Genomic DNA, 18,636 nt, shown 5'->3' on the forward strand with positions numbered 1-18,636 from the left:
CCACCATCTAGTCTTCTCTCGCTCCTCGCATTCGCTGTCACGATAGTCAACATATTATCCCCACTCAGTCGATCGCAGAGGTCGTACTTATTGGTTTCCAGTCACCTTTCACGAGCCAGGTGTGCGCCTGTTCACATCCGTCGTCGACGTCGGCGCAGCCCGTTGGGTGCGCCCGCCGGGTGCGGGCACTCCTCTTGGGCACCTAGCACAGCGAGAATTCATACTTACTACTGGCCACAATCGGCAAGAACCAGCACAATGTCCAACGGAAAGCGCAGATTTTCAGACGGAGATGTGGACATCCCCGTTGACCTTCCCCCCAGAAACCGACAAAGACTGTCAGGTCCAGCAACAGCAGCATGGCGTCGAAGACCAGATGACTTCCGAATTGGTCAGCCCTGGCACCAACAGCGGTCCGCTAGCTTGGATGTGCACCGTGATCTCGAAGAAGCGGTGCCAGACCTTGATGTCCCTGTGGACCTTGAAGCAGTTGCTTCAGAGTTAGACGACAATAGTGACCACAGCGACCCAACCCTCGTCTCGCCTAATCAGGATCTTCCAGGTATAGGTGAATGGTCAAAGATAAAATCGTCGACGTTACAATCTCTTGCACCAGCGAGTGAGCATCCTTCCAACTCAGTCCATTCTGGATCATCAAGAGCCAGCTCCTTGCGTACCGACACGATTCTCAGTGATGCCGACAACAACCCTTATTGTGTCGCCATATTCCACTGGACGTCTCTCGAATGGTGCGGAGGGCACCTCGACACTGGAAGCGGTTTCAATATCATGGGCGAATCCACTGCTTAGCGTTTTCGTTCGCGGGAGAAATGGAAAACGGCCGAGGAACCTTATGCTGAGGTCAAGTCTCTGTCGAGTTCTCCGGTGAAAATACTGGGTCGATTCAAGCTCAGAGCTTGGATCGAAGTCGGCCAAGCTTGCTTCGCCGTCGAGAGTACCTGGGTTGTGGTTTCGGACCAGGTTATGGGTGGGTTGTCTGATGCTCTGGTTGGACGGCCTCTGATAAAAAAAATCGGTTGGCCGCAGCTAATCTCACATCTGGACAGCGCTTGTTGCACACCGGGGCAGCCAGGCGCGTCAGACAGGCAACTTCGAGCATTGCTCTTGGGAAAATCCACGCAGGCTGAAAGAAAGGCCATATGGGAAAGTGAAAGCATTGCTGTCCAGGCAGACCGTAAGGCTGAAGAGAGTCTGGCTAAGCCACCTCGGACCGAAGAGGCAAGGCACCAGCGAGGCAACACACCACTCGACCAGAGCCCGGCATGAAGCGATTCCATCTCTCGTTCGGGCATCAATCCAGGGTGGCTGAGACTGGTCATGCTGTTGGCTGCATACATGCATCTAGCCAACACATCACAAAGAAGGTCGCACATCAGTCGGGCGCACCAAATGGTGGTCTTCATGGGGCATAAGAAGCAGATCAGGCTTCTCCATTCCATCTCTTTCCCACACCTGACCAACATAGCCCTCGAAACAACAATGGCAACTCAGAGCGCTTCCGGCCACGAATCACCAATTATGCAATTTCGCGACTTATGGATTTACATCCAGTCCGCCAGTGGCCTCCCCGAGCGGAAGCTTGCCAAAGGTACGGCAGACGACCACAGCGAGATGACGGAGGCATGCCTCGTATCGCTGGGTCACAATGTGCCTGATGATCGCAGAAAAGAACTTCGCTGTGGCCACAAGGCCCTGACATGGTCGATAGAGTTCCATATTGTTGAAAGAGCCGGCAGAGAGGTGGTCCTTGGATCCCACGACTGCGAGCAAGTTCGCGCCGCCGACGATCCGGGCGCGTTCATAGTGGAAGCATCCAAGAAGAGCAAAGGTGCGTAGCGCTGTGGTGAGGGGGGCCACGTGCTAACGCGTCGTTAACTAGAAGAGCAACAGCAACACAAACAGCAGAAGGCAAAGGACAAAGAGCGCGAAAAGAAGGAGCGCGCAGAGGAACAAGCAGCCAAGCGGGCTGCACTGAGCTCACAGCAAGAGGAGAAAGACAAAGAGCGTGAAAGGGAACAAGCAGCCAAGCGGGCTGCACGGCTCTCACAGCAGAAGAAGTAGGCAAGATGTTGTGTGTTGAGGAGGTCGCAAGGGATGAAAGTGGCTTCCGAATTTCGAGGGAGGAGCGGGGTGTTCTCGGTGCAGGGCCGGCGTCTATTTTCTCGGCGTATCGTCGAGGAGATGATCTGGGCTAGGGAGTCTGACCAGTGATAATTCATGATGAACATGATGATGGGAGGCAGCGTATCAGTTTAATGTGACCGCACGACAGGGACCTCATTCGGATTGTTTGTTTACGGTTGGGCTCGACGCGTCTGAAAGACTACGGCGGATCTGAAAAACTACGGCGGACTACAGAGACCAACTTGACGGGCATGACTTTTTGCGGGTTGGTCTTTGTACCAGGTACCCGACCTCTTTGATACCTCAGTCTATCTCCTTCTACATGATGCACACTTCGCATCATGCTGTTCCAACATCTGTGATAGGAAACTGCACCTGTTGACTGGATGGGCACTCCTTTGACGTGTTTCGTTGACTTGCACACGCCAAGTAAGGAATTCTGCTGCCTGTTGCCTTTCAAATCTGGTAAGCGATGAAAAGCCCTCGCATTTCTATTTCTGCTTCAACGTCGAATCTCTTCGATTTGCCCGTCAAAGCGACAATGCGATCTCTGTCTACCCAAGTGTCCATCGTGGTTGGTCGCAGAATACGTCTGGTGGAGCACCGCTTGGTTCTGGGGGCGGTGCTGTCCCCATCCCCAAGCGAAGCATTGCTTGAAACCCGAAACGAGTAAACGACAGCCCATTCTCCCACCAATCATGCTGCCACATCGGGTGCATCGATCTCAGCCTCCTCCAGCCGAGGGACACAAGGCTGATTTCCACCCTGGTTGCCCCCACCGAATTGAGTGTCATGAGGAGAATGCGAATACGATGCAAGGCCACTACACCATTTCGGGGTGTGGAGTGCGAAGTGGTACAGGAACTCAGAGCACTTTCATTCCTGCTATGTGCTATGCAGCAATTGCAACTTCGCTTTCACGACTGCGGTCCAATCTTGTCACGGTCGATGCGATGGCTCGTTGGATCTGCGACGCGTGGCTTGGATACACGCCCAGCAGCAGACCCTCCCGAGTACGTTCGATACGGCTTGGCGGTCAGTTTGCATCCACGAAATGCGACGCATGCGATAATTCGGCCACAAGGTAGGGCGTGAATCAATTGATATGGCAGATATATAACCGTCGGCGGCGCTTGTGCCAGTCCTGCTCGCTATTCGCATCTCTAGTTTGAAGACCTGACAGCATTTCCCACCCTACAATTCTCAGATCAGATATCCTAGACCATGGGTCAGCCCACCGAAGACAACATCTACGGCTATGACGCCTCCCAAGCCGCCGCCATCGTCTTCTCCGTCCTCAACAGCATCCTGCTCTTCTACCACAGCTACCTCTGCTTCTACCGTCCCTGCCGCTCCCGCTACAAGCACCGCTACACCATCCCCCTCTTCGTGGCCTGCGTCCTCGCCACGGCGGGCTACTCGATCCGCGTCGTTTCCGTCGACCAGCCCGACGATGTAAGCCTCTACGCCACCTCGTCCTCCTACGTCGTCATCTCCCCCATCTTCGTCTGCGCCACCCTCTACTGGCAGCTCAAATACCTGATCCTTCTCCTCCTGCCCAAAGGCCCCCACCAGCGCCTCTTCGGCATCAACCCCCTGTGGGTGGGCCGCATCTTCATCACCTCCGACATCCTCTCCTTCCTGACGCAGGGTTCCGGCAGCGGCATCGCCAGCTCCGGCAATTGGGAGGGCAACCAGAAGGACATTGGCGAGGGCGTCCTCATCGGCGGCTTGACGCTGCAGCTCCTCACCTTCACCGTCTACCTGATCTTCATGTTCAAGCTCGTGCACCGTGTGCACGCCCTGCCAGAGACCAGCTTCCCCGCCGACGTCAGGAAGGTGCTGACGGGCGTGTGGATCGCTGCGACTTTCGTCCAGGTTCGTCGACACCTCTCCTCCCCATCTCCCTGCCTCTTGCCCACCTTCCACACTACACACTTCCTCGCCCGAACCCAACCGAAATACTAAACTGCCCCGCAACACAGATCCGCACCGTCTTCCGCCTCGTCGAGTTCGCCTGGGGTATCGAAGGCTACCTCTTCAGCAACGAGTGGTGCCTGTACGTCTTTGAGAGCGTGCCCATGTTCGTCGCCCTGCTGGCGCTCGCCTGGTTCCACCCCGTCAAGCATCTGCAGGCGAAGCGGTATTTTGAGGAGGAGGAGGGGATTGGTGGGGGTGCGCAGGAGAAGGGTCGCCGTGGTGGTTCTCCGGGTGAGGAGGTTGTGTAATGGGGATGACGTGAGACTGAAGCTGCCCTGAAGCTGCGCTGAAGGTTACAATGGATTTCGCTTCATGGGATTGTGGGTTACAAAGAGATGGTTGGGGAAAGCGGATGCTATGTATGGGACATGGGGTATAGAAGAGGGCCTGATAATCGTTTCATCGTTCAGAATGATGGTGTGGCTTTCAATTTTCGGCAGAACAGGAGATAGACAAACACCACCGCAAGCGAAGGAAAACAATACATCTTGAGTTTGTCATTAGGAGCAGTGATCTCATCATAGACGGTCCAACGGGGACCAAATCAACGAAAGGGTGGTATCTCGAAAAACACATCAAATCCCAAACGATAGCACCTTTTTTGGCCCTTCTCTGCAACGTTCCAGTATACCCATCCGCAGCGGGCCACAAACAATGCCGATAACAGCAGCAACAACAACCACAACCAGAATCGAAACAGTCCCTCTCGACCCAAAAAGCCCTCGGTGGTGCAACGCGTGCCGGGCGACGCCCCATGCAGCTGGATCCCATATTCTCCTCCCCCATTGGGAGCCCATCACCACATCCCGTGTCCCAAATGCGTGCATCTTCCTCCTTCTCGCCCTCCTCACAACTCACATCTCACAATGTCACAAGAAGTCCATATCCAAATCAATCGTCTCCATGACCGCAGGCGCCGTCGCGCCACTCACCACATTCTCGACGCCCATGGTCGTGACAAGCACGGGATCCACGACACTACCCACCACCAGATCGCCACCCACCTCATCCTCCCAGAACCGTGCGGCGGCCCAGTCCAACTCCCCCACATCCACATCCCTATCCCCATCCTCACTCACACTCACACTCACCTCGCCCAAACTGTCCCCACCCCCATCCACACCCGTCGTCGTCAGTGGGGGACTAATCGGCAAATCCAACCTCAGAACACTCACGCCGGCACCCGTCCCCAGCCCCGCGCCAGCACCACCACTACCACCACCTCCGCCGCCGCCGCCGCCACCAGACCACTCCCCCGCAATCTCCCTCGCCACAATCGCCATAATGCGCCTAGGCCAGCCGAGATGCGTGCGCAACGGGCTCCCCGCGTCCTCGAGGCGGGTGAAGATGCCGGTGGCCCACTCGACGGTGCCGCTGAGGACGCGGCTCTTGGCTGAGTCGGCGCGGTCGGGCCACTCGTAGACGGCGAGGGGCACCATGAGCATCTGCAGCCCGACAAAGTAGGCGAGGAGGAGCTGGGCGGGGAGGTTGTGCGGGTCGAGGAAGCGTTTGAAGGAGTCGTGGCAGAGTTCGTACCTGTGTGAGAAAGGGGGAGAGGTTAGGTCTTTTTTTTTTCTTTGTGTGGGTGATTGGAGTTTAGAGGGCTGGTCCATGGTTGGGAGAGGGGAAGAATGCCATGTGCTGCGCGCATGGCTAGGAAAAGGGAATTGAGAAAGGACGTCAGAGTTGGATGTGACTCACCAGACAGCGTAGAGTCCGGCGAACTGCAGGTAGCCGCCTTGTGGCGAGTCCAGCAGCGCCTCCAGCACCTCGATGAGGGCCTGGTGGAAATTCATGTCAACCTCGTCGTCGAGGAAGGGGCGGATGTCCTCCAATGCGGCGATGCCACTCTGTAGCAGCAGATGATTGACGCGCGGCAGGCTGGCCAACCGCGGCGCCATGACTTTGAAGTGCCAGTTGGGCTGGAGGTTGAAGGCGGTGGGCACGTCCTCTTGCTTGATTTTGGCGGTCGTGAGGGCACAGCCACGGACCATGGTGATGAAGTCGGCGAGGCCGTCGCCCATGTACGAGGCCTGGAAGGTGAGTGCGTAGCAAGCAGCCAGCATGGCGTCGGATTCGCCGTAGTGTCGCGCAGGCATGCTGAGGGCAGTGTTCAAGCCGGCGATGGCCTGGCCGCGGTGGATCAGCGATTCCTTGCGGTAGTCCATATCGGTGAGGCGGCTGAGATGAGAGGCGCCGAGAGAGAGAATGGCGTGCATCAGGTACTCGTGGGATTCGGCGAACTGGGGGATTTCGTTGACCCAGACGTGGTCATTGCCGATGGGAAGGTGTGGGTAGGCGGTGGTGAGGAAGTGATGGAAGAAGCGCATGTCCAGCATGGTGAAGGAGGCAGTGGCTGGACTACCTGTGACGCCGCCGACATTGCGCTTGGTGAGAGCAATGGCCGGGGTCTCTTTGCGTTTGGTCTGCTCGGTGGGTGGGTAGACACAGTCAAGGCTTTTGAGCAGACAATTACCGCATTTGGGCTTCTGCTCACCGCACTTGATTTTGCGGCTTTTGCAGGTGAAGCATCCGGCGCGCGACTTCTTGTGGCTTCGGCGCGTTAGATTTGGCGCGAGCGTACGGGGTTGCTTGTTGCCGGACGAGGAGAGGGTCCTGGCGTTGAAGATGGCATCTTTGGGCGGTGAGATGGTGCCAGACGTCAGATCTGAGTGGTTCGGGGTGACAGTGTCCCAGCTGAAGAAGTCCGAGTCGAGGCCGTCAGATGTGTCGGATACATACATCGACACTGTGAGATTAGGTATTGGTGTTGGTATGCTGGGGGGATCTTGGGGGCTCGTTTTGAGCTTGGTGTCGTGTCATCTAGATGAATCACACCGCGGCGGTAAGGCGTTATGTTGGTGTAGTCGCAAGGCTGAATGAGGATACAATGGGGGAGAAGCAGAAGCCTGAGGGCGTGAGATGTGTAAAGGAGTGTATGTTTGATGTGTTGTTCGGCTGGGCCTGCCCAGGGTACTGTATCCCTCCCTGCCCTGCTTGGACAAAGAATAGCACAAGGCAGAACTGTGTTCCGTGTGGCTTGCAGGGGACCGACCAACGACGAATGGGCGAAGAGGGGAGAAATGACGATGTGGTATAGGGCTTGGTTGGCTTTGATGGGTGCCTAACTGCCTAGCTCGCGGCCTGGCTGAGCTCTCATGGCAGAGTACAGGACGAGCTGTGGGGTTGGTTTGTTGGTGGATGTAGAGTTTTACGCCCTTCGGATTGTTCGATCGAGTGCCGAGCGGGTGGGACAGGAGCAACAAGCAATCAATACCTCGTTCGTCTCGAGGAATCAGTCCTAACTGGGACACCGCTTAGACTTGTCCAAAATAGAGCGCGAATCACAAGTGCCTGGGGTTCGTGGGGGCGGCGATCTGTTTCGCTCTCGCCTAAGGGGCCCTGAAATGCCTCAGGCCTGAGTCACCGGTGAGCTGGGCCCCGGCTTGTCCCTCTATGTATATCATCTGCAACCCATCAGCGCCGTCTTTACCCTGCCCGAGATCTTGTGACTAGCAAAGTCCTTTCTGCCGATGCCAGCAAAAGCACAAGCCGTCGGGAAATTGCTGGCGTTGCGGTCAATGTCACCAATCCCAATGACCTCAAGGAGGCGATGCCTCGGTAAGCTGCACACGGGGGCTCCAGGCGCAGCTTCAGCCCTCCACGTGCCTGGGCCATCTATCCCCCCTCCCCTGCTCATTGCTGACACAGCAGCCCTATGATCGCCATGACTCCGCGGATGGACTTCGCGCCGCCAATGTGACGCCAACTGCTCATGCGGTAACCTTCTTTCTTGGGAATACGAACATCGAGATTCATCAACGGCCGTAGCATGGCCATCACGACGACTCTTCGCCTGATATGGCAACTCACCCCAGTGGCTGTCAGGACCGCGGTACTCAATCTCCTGCGGTTATCGCAGAATGCTAAGAAGCAAGATCTGAAGACTGAGGTCATCGTTGCCGTCCTCAAGAAGCTCACCAGTGTTCCCCAGCCGATAGGGTCAGTTCAGAAATGGGGACTCCGCGATCCGGGCATCAAGGGACCGATATGGATCTCTACCGTGACTATGCCGGCGCCCGCTGAGAGCGATACACTTGATGTTCTGCTTCGCGCCATCGAGGCCATGGGTGATGGTACAGAGCAGTTCACCAAACCAACCGTCGCCTCTATAGAAGCCGAATGGACCGGTGCTCGACACGGCGTTGGGAAGAATGAGCCTCGGCCAGACCTGCCCGAAGCTGAACAGTACAACAAATTGCTCAACGAAAGCCCCGGCAAGACTACCATCCTCTATTTCCATGGCGGCGCGTATCTTATGATGGATCCGGCAACTCACCGCGTGACTACTGGCAAGCTGTCCAAGAGAACTGGCGGTCGCGTGCTCTCAGTCCGCTACCGACTCGCTCCTCAGTTTCCCTTCCCAGCAGCCCTCCTCGATGCCTTCCTCGCCTACCTCTATCTTATTTCACCCCCGCCGGGTTCCTTTCACGATCCCGTCAAGCCGTCCCACATCGTCTTTGCGGGAGATTCGGCAGGTGGAGGGCTGTCAACTGCGCTCCTTCTTCTCTTGCTGCACCTCCGTCGGTCTGGCGTGACCCATGTCCAGATTCACGGCAAGTCCGTCGAGCTGGGAATTCCCGCAGGCATCGCCACAAACAGCCCATGGCTCGACGTGACGCACGCTCTGCCAAGTATGCAACGCAATAAGCAATACGATTACCTCCAGCTTCCGAATCCCGATGGCACTCCTACCACTGAGCCGCCCCGAGATGACATCTGGCCTGCTTCACCGCCCAGGGCCGAGATATACTGCAATGCTAGCATGCTGACACACCCTCTCGTGTCTCCAGCTGCGGCCTCGGCAGAGCTCTGGAAAGGCACTCCGCCAGTGTTTATGGTCTGCGGTGAGGAGCTCTTGACCGACGGCGCAACGGCAGCGGCGCGCCAGATCCACGGTGTTGGCGGAGTAGTGCATTTTGTCGGCTACGAGGGCATGCCGCATTGCTTTTCCATGATCTTTCAGACTGAAGACTGTTTCTCGCGCTGGGCCCAGTTTTGCATGGATGCGGCCACGGACCCCAAGCTGCTTGGGAGACCGAACACCGGGACCTGGGTTAGGGCATTAACAAACCCTCCTGAGGGATACGAGAGCGAGCTTGCAAGCATCAACGCCTTGTCAGGCGAGGAGGTGCGGCGGCTAATGACGGTTGCAAAGGCCAAGGCCGTGATACGGGAGGAGGAGCTGGTCAAAAAGTGGGAACAAAAGGAGACCAGGGCGAAGTTGTGAGTTCTTTGTATAAACCATTGCCGCACTTCACAATGACCTGCTCTTATTATACATTCTCGTTTCGGAGACGTGAGCGGCGTAGATCACACAGTGAGCCTCTCCAGCGTTTGCTCCGCTCCCATCAAAGCTAACCAGAAAACGACCATGGCGTCTCTCCCTACCCACATCTGCATCGGTCAACACCCTTCTAAAGCGGTCATCTGCGATCCGCCGTCAGTGGCTTGCCATCTACTCCTCTTAGGAGAGTGAGGGGTGTACATATTGTCAACATGCTTTTTCCCCGCAATTGCTGTCCCGTTGGCCCCGAGCAAGGACACCGAAAGCCATGTCCCTGCCTCTCTCCATCATCGGAGATCGCAGTATAAAGAGGTCGGCTGGTATCAACATTGCATGCAGCCCCAACAATCAGATCCAATACACCAACACCGTCCAACATGCCCACCGCCAAGACCGTCCCCTTGACCGTGGTCGACACCAACAAAACGCCGTGGCAGCCGTTCCCCGTACCCTACATCGGCGCCAATCTAGATCACAACCCTCTACACGAGGATGCCGAAACAGGCATGACGATCCTCAAGCTAACCTACCGTGCCGGCTTCACCAACCCCTGGCACAGCCACTTCTGCGGTCATGGCTTCTACGTGCTCGACGGCATCCTCGACACGCATGGCGGTCAATACGGCCCCGGCAGCTGGGTGTGGTTCCCCGAGGGAGGCACCATGTACCACGGCGCGACCAAGGAGAAGGACGTCACGGTGCTTTTCATCACCAACAAGAAGTTCTCGATTCACTTTGTGGGGGATGGGAGTGACCCGTGCGCGCTGGAGATGGATCCCGCGGATCTTAAGCGCATGGTGCCGCAGCCGTTGCAGAAATGAGGACTGGGATAACGTGTAAAATGTATGTATATACGAGCAAGTGAAACGGGATCGACCTACGATCCTTGCTCATGCATCGTAGGCCGGGCGTACCTTACATCAAGGCCCAGCAGCCAATTATGCAGATGCTGTGTGTCGTCCTCAACATTACCACATATCAGTTCCACATGATCGGAGCTTTGACGTCTTACTGTCATGTGCCGTTCGTCTCCGACGTGTTATAGAAGGGTCGATGCCAAGAGGCAGTAGATTCGGCGGAGAGGAACGGCAAGCGCCCAAATACCTCACCTCACTCACCCCCATTCACAAAACACCTCAAGAGCCGTGTAGGATTTTTTTTAACTCTCCGGCATCAAACTAGGGCCAATCGCCTCGATATATGATACACTTTAACAAACGATCCAAGGTCAGCTGACGGGTATGCATCTCCAAAGATGAATCACACCACCACTACGCCTCCTAAATCCTCACGCCACCAGCGGTACGAAGCAGTAAGAAACCCGCAAGAGATGGAACGGAACTCCAGTCAAGACCGCATGAGCCATTTTGAGCTTCTTGCAGGTCTCGACGCTCCGCATAAAAAGACGGCCACCAGCAGTCCCTTCCCTTCCCCGGATCAGCTTTTTACATCTACATCCAGCAGAAGACCAATATCATCACCCCCCAACATCGACGAGACCACATAAACGACGCACAGCCACTGAGCCAACCCTATCACCCCAACAAAGAAGACACTCCCACACCAGCCCTAAAAAAAATGGCCACCACAACCCTCTACCACCTCCTCCTAACAACACACAACCTCCCCAGCTCACAAAACCCCCTCAACAAAGTCGAAAAGATCCGCGCCCCCGGAATCTACACTTCCCTGACCCAAGCCCAAGCCGCCGCGCACCGCGCCCTCTTCGACCTGGGACTCGAGCGCGACTTCTTCACCGTCTACGAAGTGCGCGAGGAGGAATTCGCGCAGCACCCCTCGCTGGGCAAAGGGCCGGACGCGATTGCCGACAAGGCGGGATTGGCGGTGCACGCGGTGGCGCGGGACGGGAGTGTATGGCAGGTGCGCGTTGCTGCGACTCCGGTCGAGCATGCGAAAGCGAAAGGGTGGGAGGCGAGTTGGGAGGACGGGCGGGTCGGTGGCGGGGACGCGTATCTGGTGGTGAGGACGAAAGTCAGAGGCGAGGAGGAGCGGGGTGGCGTGAGGGAGCATGTGGTGCTGGGGGCGACGAGGACGCTGGGGGAGGCGAGGAGGGTCGCGGCCGAGGCGGTGCAGGCGTTGAAGCAGGAGGGCAAGTTTGAGGTGGCTGAGATGGATGATGGGGAGGAGTTGGGCGAGAGTACCGTCGGGCATGCGGTGGGGAATGATGGGGAGAATGTCTTTGTCAGTGTGGTCAAGGTGGTGGAGCTGGAGGCGGTGCGCGTTGGGGAGGCGAGTATGCGGATTCGCTGAGGGGTGGGCGTGTCGTGGTTGTAAGTGTATGTTCAAGGAGAGTAATCGCGGGCAGGGCCGCCGAAGGCGATCAGCGTCTGGGAGGCGGTTCAGAAAAGTCCAGTCTGGTGGCTTGGGCGGTCAGCTCTAAGAAGGCAGAGTAGTTTCTCCCAATGGCAGCAGAGTCTTGTTTCATTTCAGTCCATCATCTTCCATCCTCTCCAGTGTCGTTGCGTCTACCGGCTTGACTAGTGCCCAAACATCGTTGGCGCCTTCGTCACAGGCCTCTGCCAACCAGAGCCACTTCTCCATCTCCTGCTTCATCTCACCAAATTCAACATAACCAAGGCGGAGCTGACACCACACCAGCAACTTGAAAAACACGTCCTGCGGTACACAGCCAGCCTCGAATTCGTGAAGCTTATGGGCATCATCTTGAATATCAGGGCCTACGGCCATCATGCAGCCCATCATTGAGAGCCACATTAGCAGACCGATCTCCAAGTGAGCCCAGGCGTCCAGCCCCTGCGTCACAACTGCCTCGAGCTTCATCTGAAGCATTTCGACAAGCTTTTCCTTGGGCTCCCATGGCGGCGATGGGTACAACGCACCGTAAGCAAACACAAGTGCCCCAACCCTTACTAGCTCTTCCACCATAGCATTTCGCGCATATGGCGGTGCGTGAGACCGGCCGTAGTCGTACATAGGTAGCGAGAGCAGCTGGTGCACCAACAAATTCCGAAACATAGACATATCGCGTGCATTGGGAGCCGGATCACCTGTCACGAAGGCATGGACGTCATTGGAGTATATCCGCATATCAATGAGCAAGTCGATCAGGTCTTCGGGCAGGCTCAACTGGTCAAAAGCCAGGATTGCTGGTCGTTCGTCATGTTTTTGGGCTTCTCGCCATTTCCTCCGTGCCAGATCGACCGTTGAACGCATGAACTTTTCAGCAGAATGTGTCAACCCAAATGCAGGCGGCTCGAGCGCCTGTGCTGAAGCGTGGAGATCGTAACTGTTTACTCGTCAATCTGCTGCAGAAGCTCAAGATATCGGCCATGGGCTAATAACAGGCCTGCTTACTCACCACTGTAAGGCCTCGGCGAAACCAACCAGATGCACCTCCCGCAAGCCGCCTCGTTGCCCCACCATCCTTCTGGCGGCTGATAGGTGAGGCTCGGCGAAATAGGTCTCCCCGTGCATATCCAGTGCCTGCAGTTTCTGGAGCGGCGGGCGAAACAAACCGAAGCCGAGTCCGCCGACACGCCCATACCGGTAGCAACGAGGCCTTGCTGTCATCGAGAGGTAACAAGCCGCTTGCAGCATCTCATCGGTGGCTTGTTCAAGTGTACTCGCGAGTCGTCGGATCTCACGCATCGCCGTTGCGGCGTGACGGTGGATGAAGACATCTGCTACACTCGTCACACAGTGAGGGTTATTGGCCTTCATCTATGTAGAAGCAATCAGTCCAAGTAGTCTGACGCCAGGGAGGGGCCAACCAGCCATAGAAGCATGCCCAGCGAGGAGAGCATGCAGAAGGACTTGAGACTTGCATGTGAGTTCAAGCCACGTATCGACGATACTTGTTTCAGCGTAGATGCGGAAAGTAGGCCATAGGACTGTGGTTGCTGTACCCATTACGTGAGCCATATCGTCTCTCGAGGGGCAGGAGAGTCCACTGTACTCCTGTGAATCACTTTCTTCACCTGCGGGTCAGTAAGCTCTGGGACACACAGCGTACCCGGGTCGAAGCGGAAGGTATGTAGGGAGGCTTCTAGTTCGTGAGATGGCGATCGAAACTGTTGAGACTTGAAGTTTTGCACGCGATATCGAAGGACATCGAAGCCCTTGCCGACACGTTTGCCCCTTCCTCCTGCTGCAGTAAGCGGTCTGCGCGATTGCCGAGGGGCACGAGTAGGCTGACTGGTTCGGGCGTGTGTTGTGCCCGCAGAATGTTGCTCCAAGGTGTCCTCTACGGCCCCCTCGAGGTCGCGATCTTCTTCAACGTCATTTCCCGAATGGACTGACATCAACTCGTTGCCGTACTGCGACTGGTGATGTTTGCGGGCTGCCCTTGTCCTGACTGCCATAAAGGTCGACTTATGGCCGTGTTGAGGACGAATGAAGCATTTATGCGTGGCAGAATACCGTGATGGCAAAGCTGAGGGGGATCTGCCGTCTGTCCAGTATTCGCCCATCTGTCATGAAAACCGAAAATGGTTCCGGCTGGATTCCAGCCTTCGCTTCAGCTTACCGTTCTAAGCAGTTGAAGTTCTTTCATGGTTCGCGGTCATCTTAGTCATGGTCAGATTACGGAGCTTGCCGCAGGAACACGAGGCTGTCTCGCTGCATGAGCGTGGTTTCACCCAGAATGCGCCGACAAAGCCAGGTAGAGGACATCGGGGCTGTGTTCTGAACCTATTTGTCACTTTCGCCAGCTAGTGTCGGATGGGAGTTGAATCGCGGGTGCGGTCGACAAGTGTCATAGAAGCCGAAATGACTAAGCGTCAGGTATCAAAATGATCTATGGAAGAACATGTCGGTTTCTTTTGTACATTAAAAACCTATGACCACTGGATCCATGCGAGCCATTAGACCGTGTACGAAACGAATTGGCTAGCTACATACACTTGGCTCGAAATTTGATCCGGGACGTTGGCCACCTCTTGTGTTCTTGTAGATCCCAACACCGGCTTCATCCTTCCTCTCGTCTAAATATGAAAGTCCATCTCTTCGCCCCAATGCTCTCTTCAAACCTCGCCTCGTCCCCGGATGAGAAGAAAATAAACGTCAAGAGATGATGTGCAGGGTATCATGAAATGGGACCTGTTCGCAGGCGCGGGCCGTCAAGTTACATTCTCAAACAAGGAATGCGCTCAGCTTTAGTTCCAGCCAAGGGAATTCTCTGCCATGACTGGAGGGCTGATGTAAGTACGGCCGCTTCGGCCAGACTCGTCGCTGCGGTCGCTGTTTCGCGAGCCACGGCCGTTGTTACTGCCCATCCTGCCAGCCATACGGCTGCCGTAGCTGTTACGAGCACCAGCCATCAGGTTGCTGCCCTCACCAGGACGAGGGGTCTCATCGGTTTGGACACTGCTAGCCCTTTGGTGAGCAGCCTTGCGTTTCTTGTACCTTCGAGCAACAAGGAACATGGCGGCACCATAGACAGCCGCACCGGCAACAGCGCCAACGGCGATACCAACCGAAGAAGGCCGCACACCGGCTTGGCCCCCGTTGTCGGATCCGGGAGCAGAGTCCTCGCCATCATTGGCATTGGCATTCGCGTTGCCATCACCGGCGTTGACTGGGGTACCTCCAGGGCTAAGGCCTTGCCCAGCCAGGAGCGGGACGGTCGGATCAACCATGTCCATGAGGGTCTTGACCGACTTATCAGGATTATCGTAGAGCGCGGAGTTCGTGTTCAACATTTCCACCGACAGCTTGTCGACATCGGTCGCTGGAATAAAGGCCATGGCTAGGGTAGTGATGTAATGCTTGCTGGCGAGCGTATTGTAGGGCTGCAGATATTGCATCACCATTTTGCTTGTAGTGACGTTGAGACCGTCAGCAACACCAATGGGTAAATATGTAAATATCTGATTTATTGCGAGCTGCGAGCCAACAACGAACTCGTAGTGCAAGGGCTCCTTGAACGCGATCTGGATCAGCTGCGATCCCTCGGGAGCTACAGGCACGCCGCCCTCAGGAGTAATGACTCTCGGAACATTGGAAGGCATAGTGGTGGCTTGGGAAGTCGGAGCCGCCTCGGTGTCTGTTGCCGTGTTGGAGGGTGGCGGCGCGGTTTGAATGGTGGTTCCGGGCACAATGGCGGTAGCATTGTCGGTGCCGGTAGGTACGATGCTCTGCGGGGGCTCAGACGGGGGAGCAGATGGCTCTGTGGTAGCAGGAATCACGGGTGGAGTGAAGGTTGGCGTTAGTGTAGGGACCGCAGTTTGGGTATCGTTCGCAACCGGTGGCAGTGTCGGTTGGTCCGTTGGCGGGATGGTCGGCGGTGTTTCAGTTTTCTCTGCTGGAGGAACTGTGGTGGAGGGATTACCAGTGTTGTCTGGCGGCGGGGCAGTAGTGCTAGGTGAGCCTGGAGTGGTAGGTGGATTGTTGTCATCAGGTACGCCTGTAGTTGTTCCCGCTGTTGGTAGGAGTGGAGTCGTAATTGACAGGTCCGGCGTCGTGATAGGCAAGTCTGGAGTGGTGATTGGCAAGTTAATTCCACTGCCGGGGTTGGTAGCCCCATCATTAGGGTCGGAGACTGGTGGTGCCTGCGTGGTCGGGAAGAAGGTAGGGGTCGGGAGGACAGTGCCAATGTTAGTGAGTGTATTTCCGATGTCGGTAAGCGTGTTCCCGATGTCAGAGATCACAGAAGAAACGCCAGGCAAGAGCCCACCACTTGTGCCAGGGGCAGTGTCAGTCTGGCCACCGGTAGGACCAACAGTAGGCACAGTAGCATCTGTGTTGTCTGTCACCGTAGGCTGAACGGCGGTTGTACCGATGTTGCCCGAGTCGGAAGTAACGCCGCCAACGACTGAAGTAACGCCATCAACAGCAGAATCAACACCCGACACGATAGGAGTGACGATTGGGGCGAGCAGTCCGCCGCTGCTGGAAGCGGTGGGCGTGCCTCCCGTGTTTGTATCGACACCCACAGACTGCGAGGCACTGGCAGTGTTTGTGTCGAGTCCAATGACAGGGCCTGTCGGGGTGCCAGACGCAGTGTCTGTGTCTGCAGTGGCAACTTGATCTCCGGTCGTTTGGGTATCCGGAGTAGTTGTATCAACAAGTCCCAGACCGCCATCATTCCGCGTCGATTGTGGTGTTGTGGATGCACTGTCCGACGTGGACGGGTTGAGTGCGCCAATCAAGCCATCGAGAAGACCGCCTGCGCTCGATGACTGGCTACTGGAAGCCGTATCCGAGGTCGCCGTTTCGTTGACGAAGACTTGTCGTTTCACCACCCTCGGAAAATAATATCTCGGCCCATTTTCGTGTGGTCGGGGAGCGGGGATCGCTTCGGCGACTGAGGCAGCAACATACGCTGCCGAGAGCGCTAGGAGAGAGAACTTCATGCTGTCCCAGTGCGTTAGATTCAATTCCTTAGTGAATAGTACTGTTGACACTCACCTGCTGATACTTTAAATTTCAAACGAGTGTATTCAAGCAAGTTCCAGTAAACAGACGTTGAGTCTGCGGATGTGCAAAAGAGTGGCTGGGGTTCAAGGTCCCCGAAATGAGAATGGGCCAGAAGCAACAGCGAACGAGTGTGTAGAAGCAAGTGATAGCTCAATCCGAAGACTTGAAAAAATCACGATATTGACCCAATCGCTGCTTTGTCGCGAAGGCGCAGTCCCTCTCTTTGACCCAAATATAATCTGGGGTGCCGGCGAACAATGAGTTTCGATGTGTCGCAACAGCTTCCTACTGGGCCAGCCCAAGGTACAATAGGCACAAAGGCGAGGGGTGATGCAAGGTCTGCGGGTCGTGTAGCGTGCGGCAAGGGGCTCCGAACAGGATCCGAGGCCTCGTTGACGGCGTGAACGGGGTGTTGTATAGAAGTGAAAAGTGTTTAGCGAGTGTGTTCGGATCGTCAAAGCTCGAAGACAAGCGGAAGGAGTGTGGTTGCAGTCGCGGAGGGCAGCTGGATCGAAGGATGCTTGTGCTCGGGAATCGTAAGCGGCGAGGCGAAGTCAGTCGGTGAGAGCTTTATCGGTCGCACAAGGAGAGACGGCGACCACGGCGACGTTGACGGAGCATGAGGCCTCGACGATGAGGAAGTCGTGATGCGGTGTTGCTGAAGGAGGAAAGAGAAGATCAGTAAGAAGGCGACGTCGCCAGGCGCTGGCATGAGCGGATGGTTTCTCGGCTGGGAGAGGCTCTCGATTCGATGGAAGGAAATGAGGGCGCAGTCTCTTGGTGCGGCCCAAGGAACCAGGAACAGGAACAGCGTGTTTTCGTGCGCCCCTGGATTGGCCCGACCCTGGCGGGTGGAGAAAATGTTGATTAGAGGCCATGCCACGGGCGGTTTAGTAAACGCCCGCAAGACTGAGCATTGGTCGGAGGCGCCCCAGGCTTGCCCGCGTGTGGATCCTAAAGTGCCAATTTGCCCGGTTTAGCGGCCATGCTTGTAACATTCCAAACACCGTGGCATGCATGGGTCTGCCCCTGAGTACGCAACCATTTCCGCAAAATCCTGCGATACTCGCCCAGAACGCCCTGGCTGACAAGGGTATTTGGGGCTTCTTGGAAACAGCCTCGTCACAGTCCGGCTGCTGAGGATGTTCCACTCGGGATCGTCTGCAATTTCTCCTCCTCCAGCACCCAAGCATTGCCTATCCACGAGGCCATGCACGCAGATCGACACTCCGACATTCCCCAGCATAGCAACAAGAGCAGCAGCAGAACGCGTAGAGGATATCTGTTGAAGGCCGTGGCCCTGTGCAGAATTCGCTTCCGCATGTGTAACAAGTCGCAGGAGTCCCTGCAATGCTTGACAACAAACTTTTCTTGTGCTTCTCCCTGAGACAGATGCCAACTGGGATTCAACCCAGAGCTCTTTGCTTCGAAACACTGGTCCATGTCTAGACCCAGTGACGGGGAAAGGGCGCTGTCGCTCCGTGAAAAGTCGGCAGTCGTGGCGTCGCCGACCATCATTTCGCTATGCGGCAGCTATCGAAGACTACGTCTTCCATTGTGTTCTCTTGCAACGATCTGGATTCTTAGGCGCGGGTGGCCTTGCCTGTAATCTCGTGTCGGATCATGAGTGCCGCAGCCAAGCAACTATTATTGAACTCGCCGTACAAGTACAGTATACACGCCAAAGGCTGCCACACTTTGACGCGTGAGAACATCGTTTAGAACGCCCATGAAGGAGTGCTTGCAACGCCTGTGTGGTTCCGGTG

The 18,636-nt window shown here is 56.1% G+C and overlaps 8 protein-coding genes across 8 annotated transcripts; 5 read left to right on the forward strand and 3 right to left on the reverse strand.

Annotated features, from left to right (window-relative positions):
- Nucleotides 1-1,500: 1,500 nt before the first annotated feature.
- On the forward strand, nucleotides 1,501-2,082 carry HMPREF1541_01342 (uncharacterized protein; the record flags this gene model as incomplete). The annotated part of the gene is made up of 2 exons (XM_008713641.1): nucleotides 1,501-1,849; nucleotides 1,901-2,082. 2 exons carry the CDS (start codon nucleotides 1,501-1,503, stop codon nucleotides 2,080-2,082), a joined length of 531 nt encoding a protein of 176 aa, XP_008711863.1.
- A 1,287-nt stretch (nucleotides 2,083-3,369) lies between these two features.
- On the forward strand, nucleotides 3,370-4,373 carry HMPREF1541_01343 (uncharacterized protein; the record flags this gene model as incomplete). Its single annotated transcript, XM_008713642.1, has 2 exons — nucleotides 3,370-4,023; nucleotides 4,131-4,373. 2 exons carry the CDS (start codon nucleotides 3,370-3,372, stop codon nucleotides 4,371-4,373), a joined length of 897 nt encoding a protein of 298 aa, XP_008711864.1.
- A 621-nt stretch (nucleotides 4,374-4,994) lies between these two features.
- Nucleotides 4,995-6,869, reverse strand: HMPREF1541_01344 (uncharacterized protein; the record flags this gene model as incomplete). Its single annotated transcript, XM_008713643.1, has 2 exons — nucleotides 4,995-5,661; nucleotides 5,827-6,869. The coding sequence occupies 2 exons, from the start codon at nucleotides 6,867-6,869 to the stop codon at nucleotides 4,995-4,997; spliced, it is 1,710 nt and encodes a 569-aa protein (XP_008711865.1).
- A 1,088-nt stretch (nucleotides 6,870-7,957) lies between these two features.
- Nucleotides 7,958-9,415, forward strand: HMPREF1541_01345 (uncharacterized protein; the record flags this gene model as incomplete). The annotated part of the gene is made up of 1 exon (XM_008713644.1): nucleotides 7,958-9,415. The coding sequence occupies one exon, from the start codon at nucleotides 7,958-7,960 to the stop codon at nucleotides 9,413-9,415; it is 1,458 nt and encodes a 485-aa protein (XP_008711866.1).
- A 434-nt stretch (nucleotides 9,416-9,849) lies between these two features.
- On the forward strand, nucleotides 9,850-10,293 carry HMPREF1541_01346 (uncharacterized protein; the record flags this gene model as incomplete). The annotated part of the gene is made up of 1 exon (XM_008713645.1): nucleotides 9,850-10,293. One exon carries the CDS (start codon nucleotides 9,850-9,852, stop codon nucleotides 10,291-10,293), a length of 444 nt encoding a protein of 147 aa, XP_008711867.1.
- Nucleotides 10,294-11,050: 757 nt separating this feature from the next.
- On the forward strand, nucleotides 11,051-11,743 carry HMPREF1541_01347 (uncharacterized protein; the record flags this gene model as incomplete). Its single annotated transcript, XM_008713646.1, has 1 exon — nucleotides 11,051-11,743. One exon carries the CDS (start codon nucleotides 11,051-11,053, stop codon nucleotides 11,741-11,743), a length of 693 nt encoding a protein of 230 aa, XP_008711868.1.
- A 171-nt stretch (nucleotides 11,744-11,914) lies between these two features.
- On the reverse strand, nucleotides 11,915-12,877 carry HMPREF1541_01348 (uncharacterized protein; the record flags this gene model as incomplete). The annotated part of the gene is made up of 2 exons (XM_008713647.1): nucleotides 11,915-12,740; nucleotides 12,813-12,877. 2 exons carry the CDS (start codon nucleotides 12,875-12,877, stop codon nucleotides 11,915-11,917), a joined length of 891 nt encoding a protein of 296 aa, XP_008711869.1.
- Nucleotides 12,878-14,607: 1,730 nt separating this feature from the next.
- Nucleotides 14,608-16,806, reverse strand: HMPREF1541_01349 (uncharacterized protein; the record flags this gene model as incomplete). The annotated part of the gene is made up of 1 exon (XM_008713648.1): nucleotides 14,608-16,806. The coding sequence occupies one exon, from the start codon at nucleotides 16,804-16,806 to the stop codon at nucleotides 14,608-14,610; it is 2,199 nt and encodes a 732-aa protein (XP_008711870.1).
- Between the last annotated feature and the right edge of the window lie 1,830 nt (nucleotides 16,807-18,636).

The sequence above is a fragment of the Cyphellophora europaea genome (genome assembly GCF_000365145.1).
Source record: "Cyphellophora europaea CBS 101466 unplaced genomic scaffold supercont1.1, whole genome shotgun sequence".
NCBI classification, from domain to species: domain Eukaryota; kingdom Fungi; phylum Ascomycota; class Eurotiomycetes; order Chaetothyriales; family Cyphellophoraceae; genus Cyphellophora; species Cyphellophora europaea.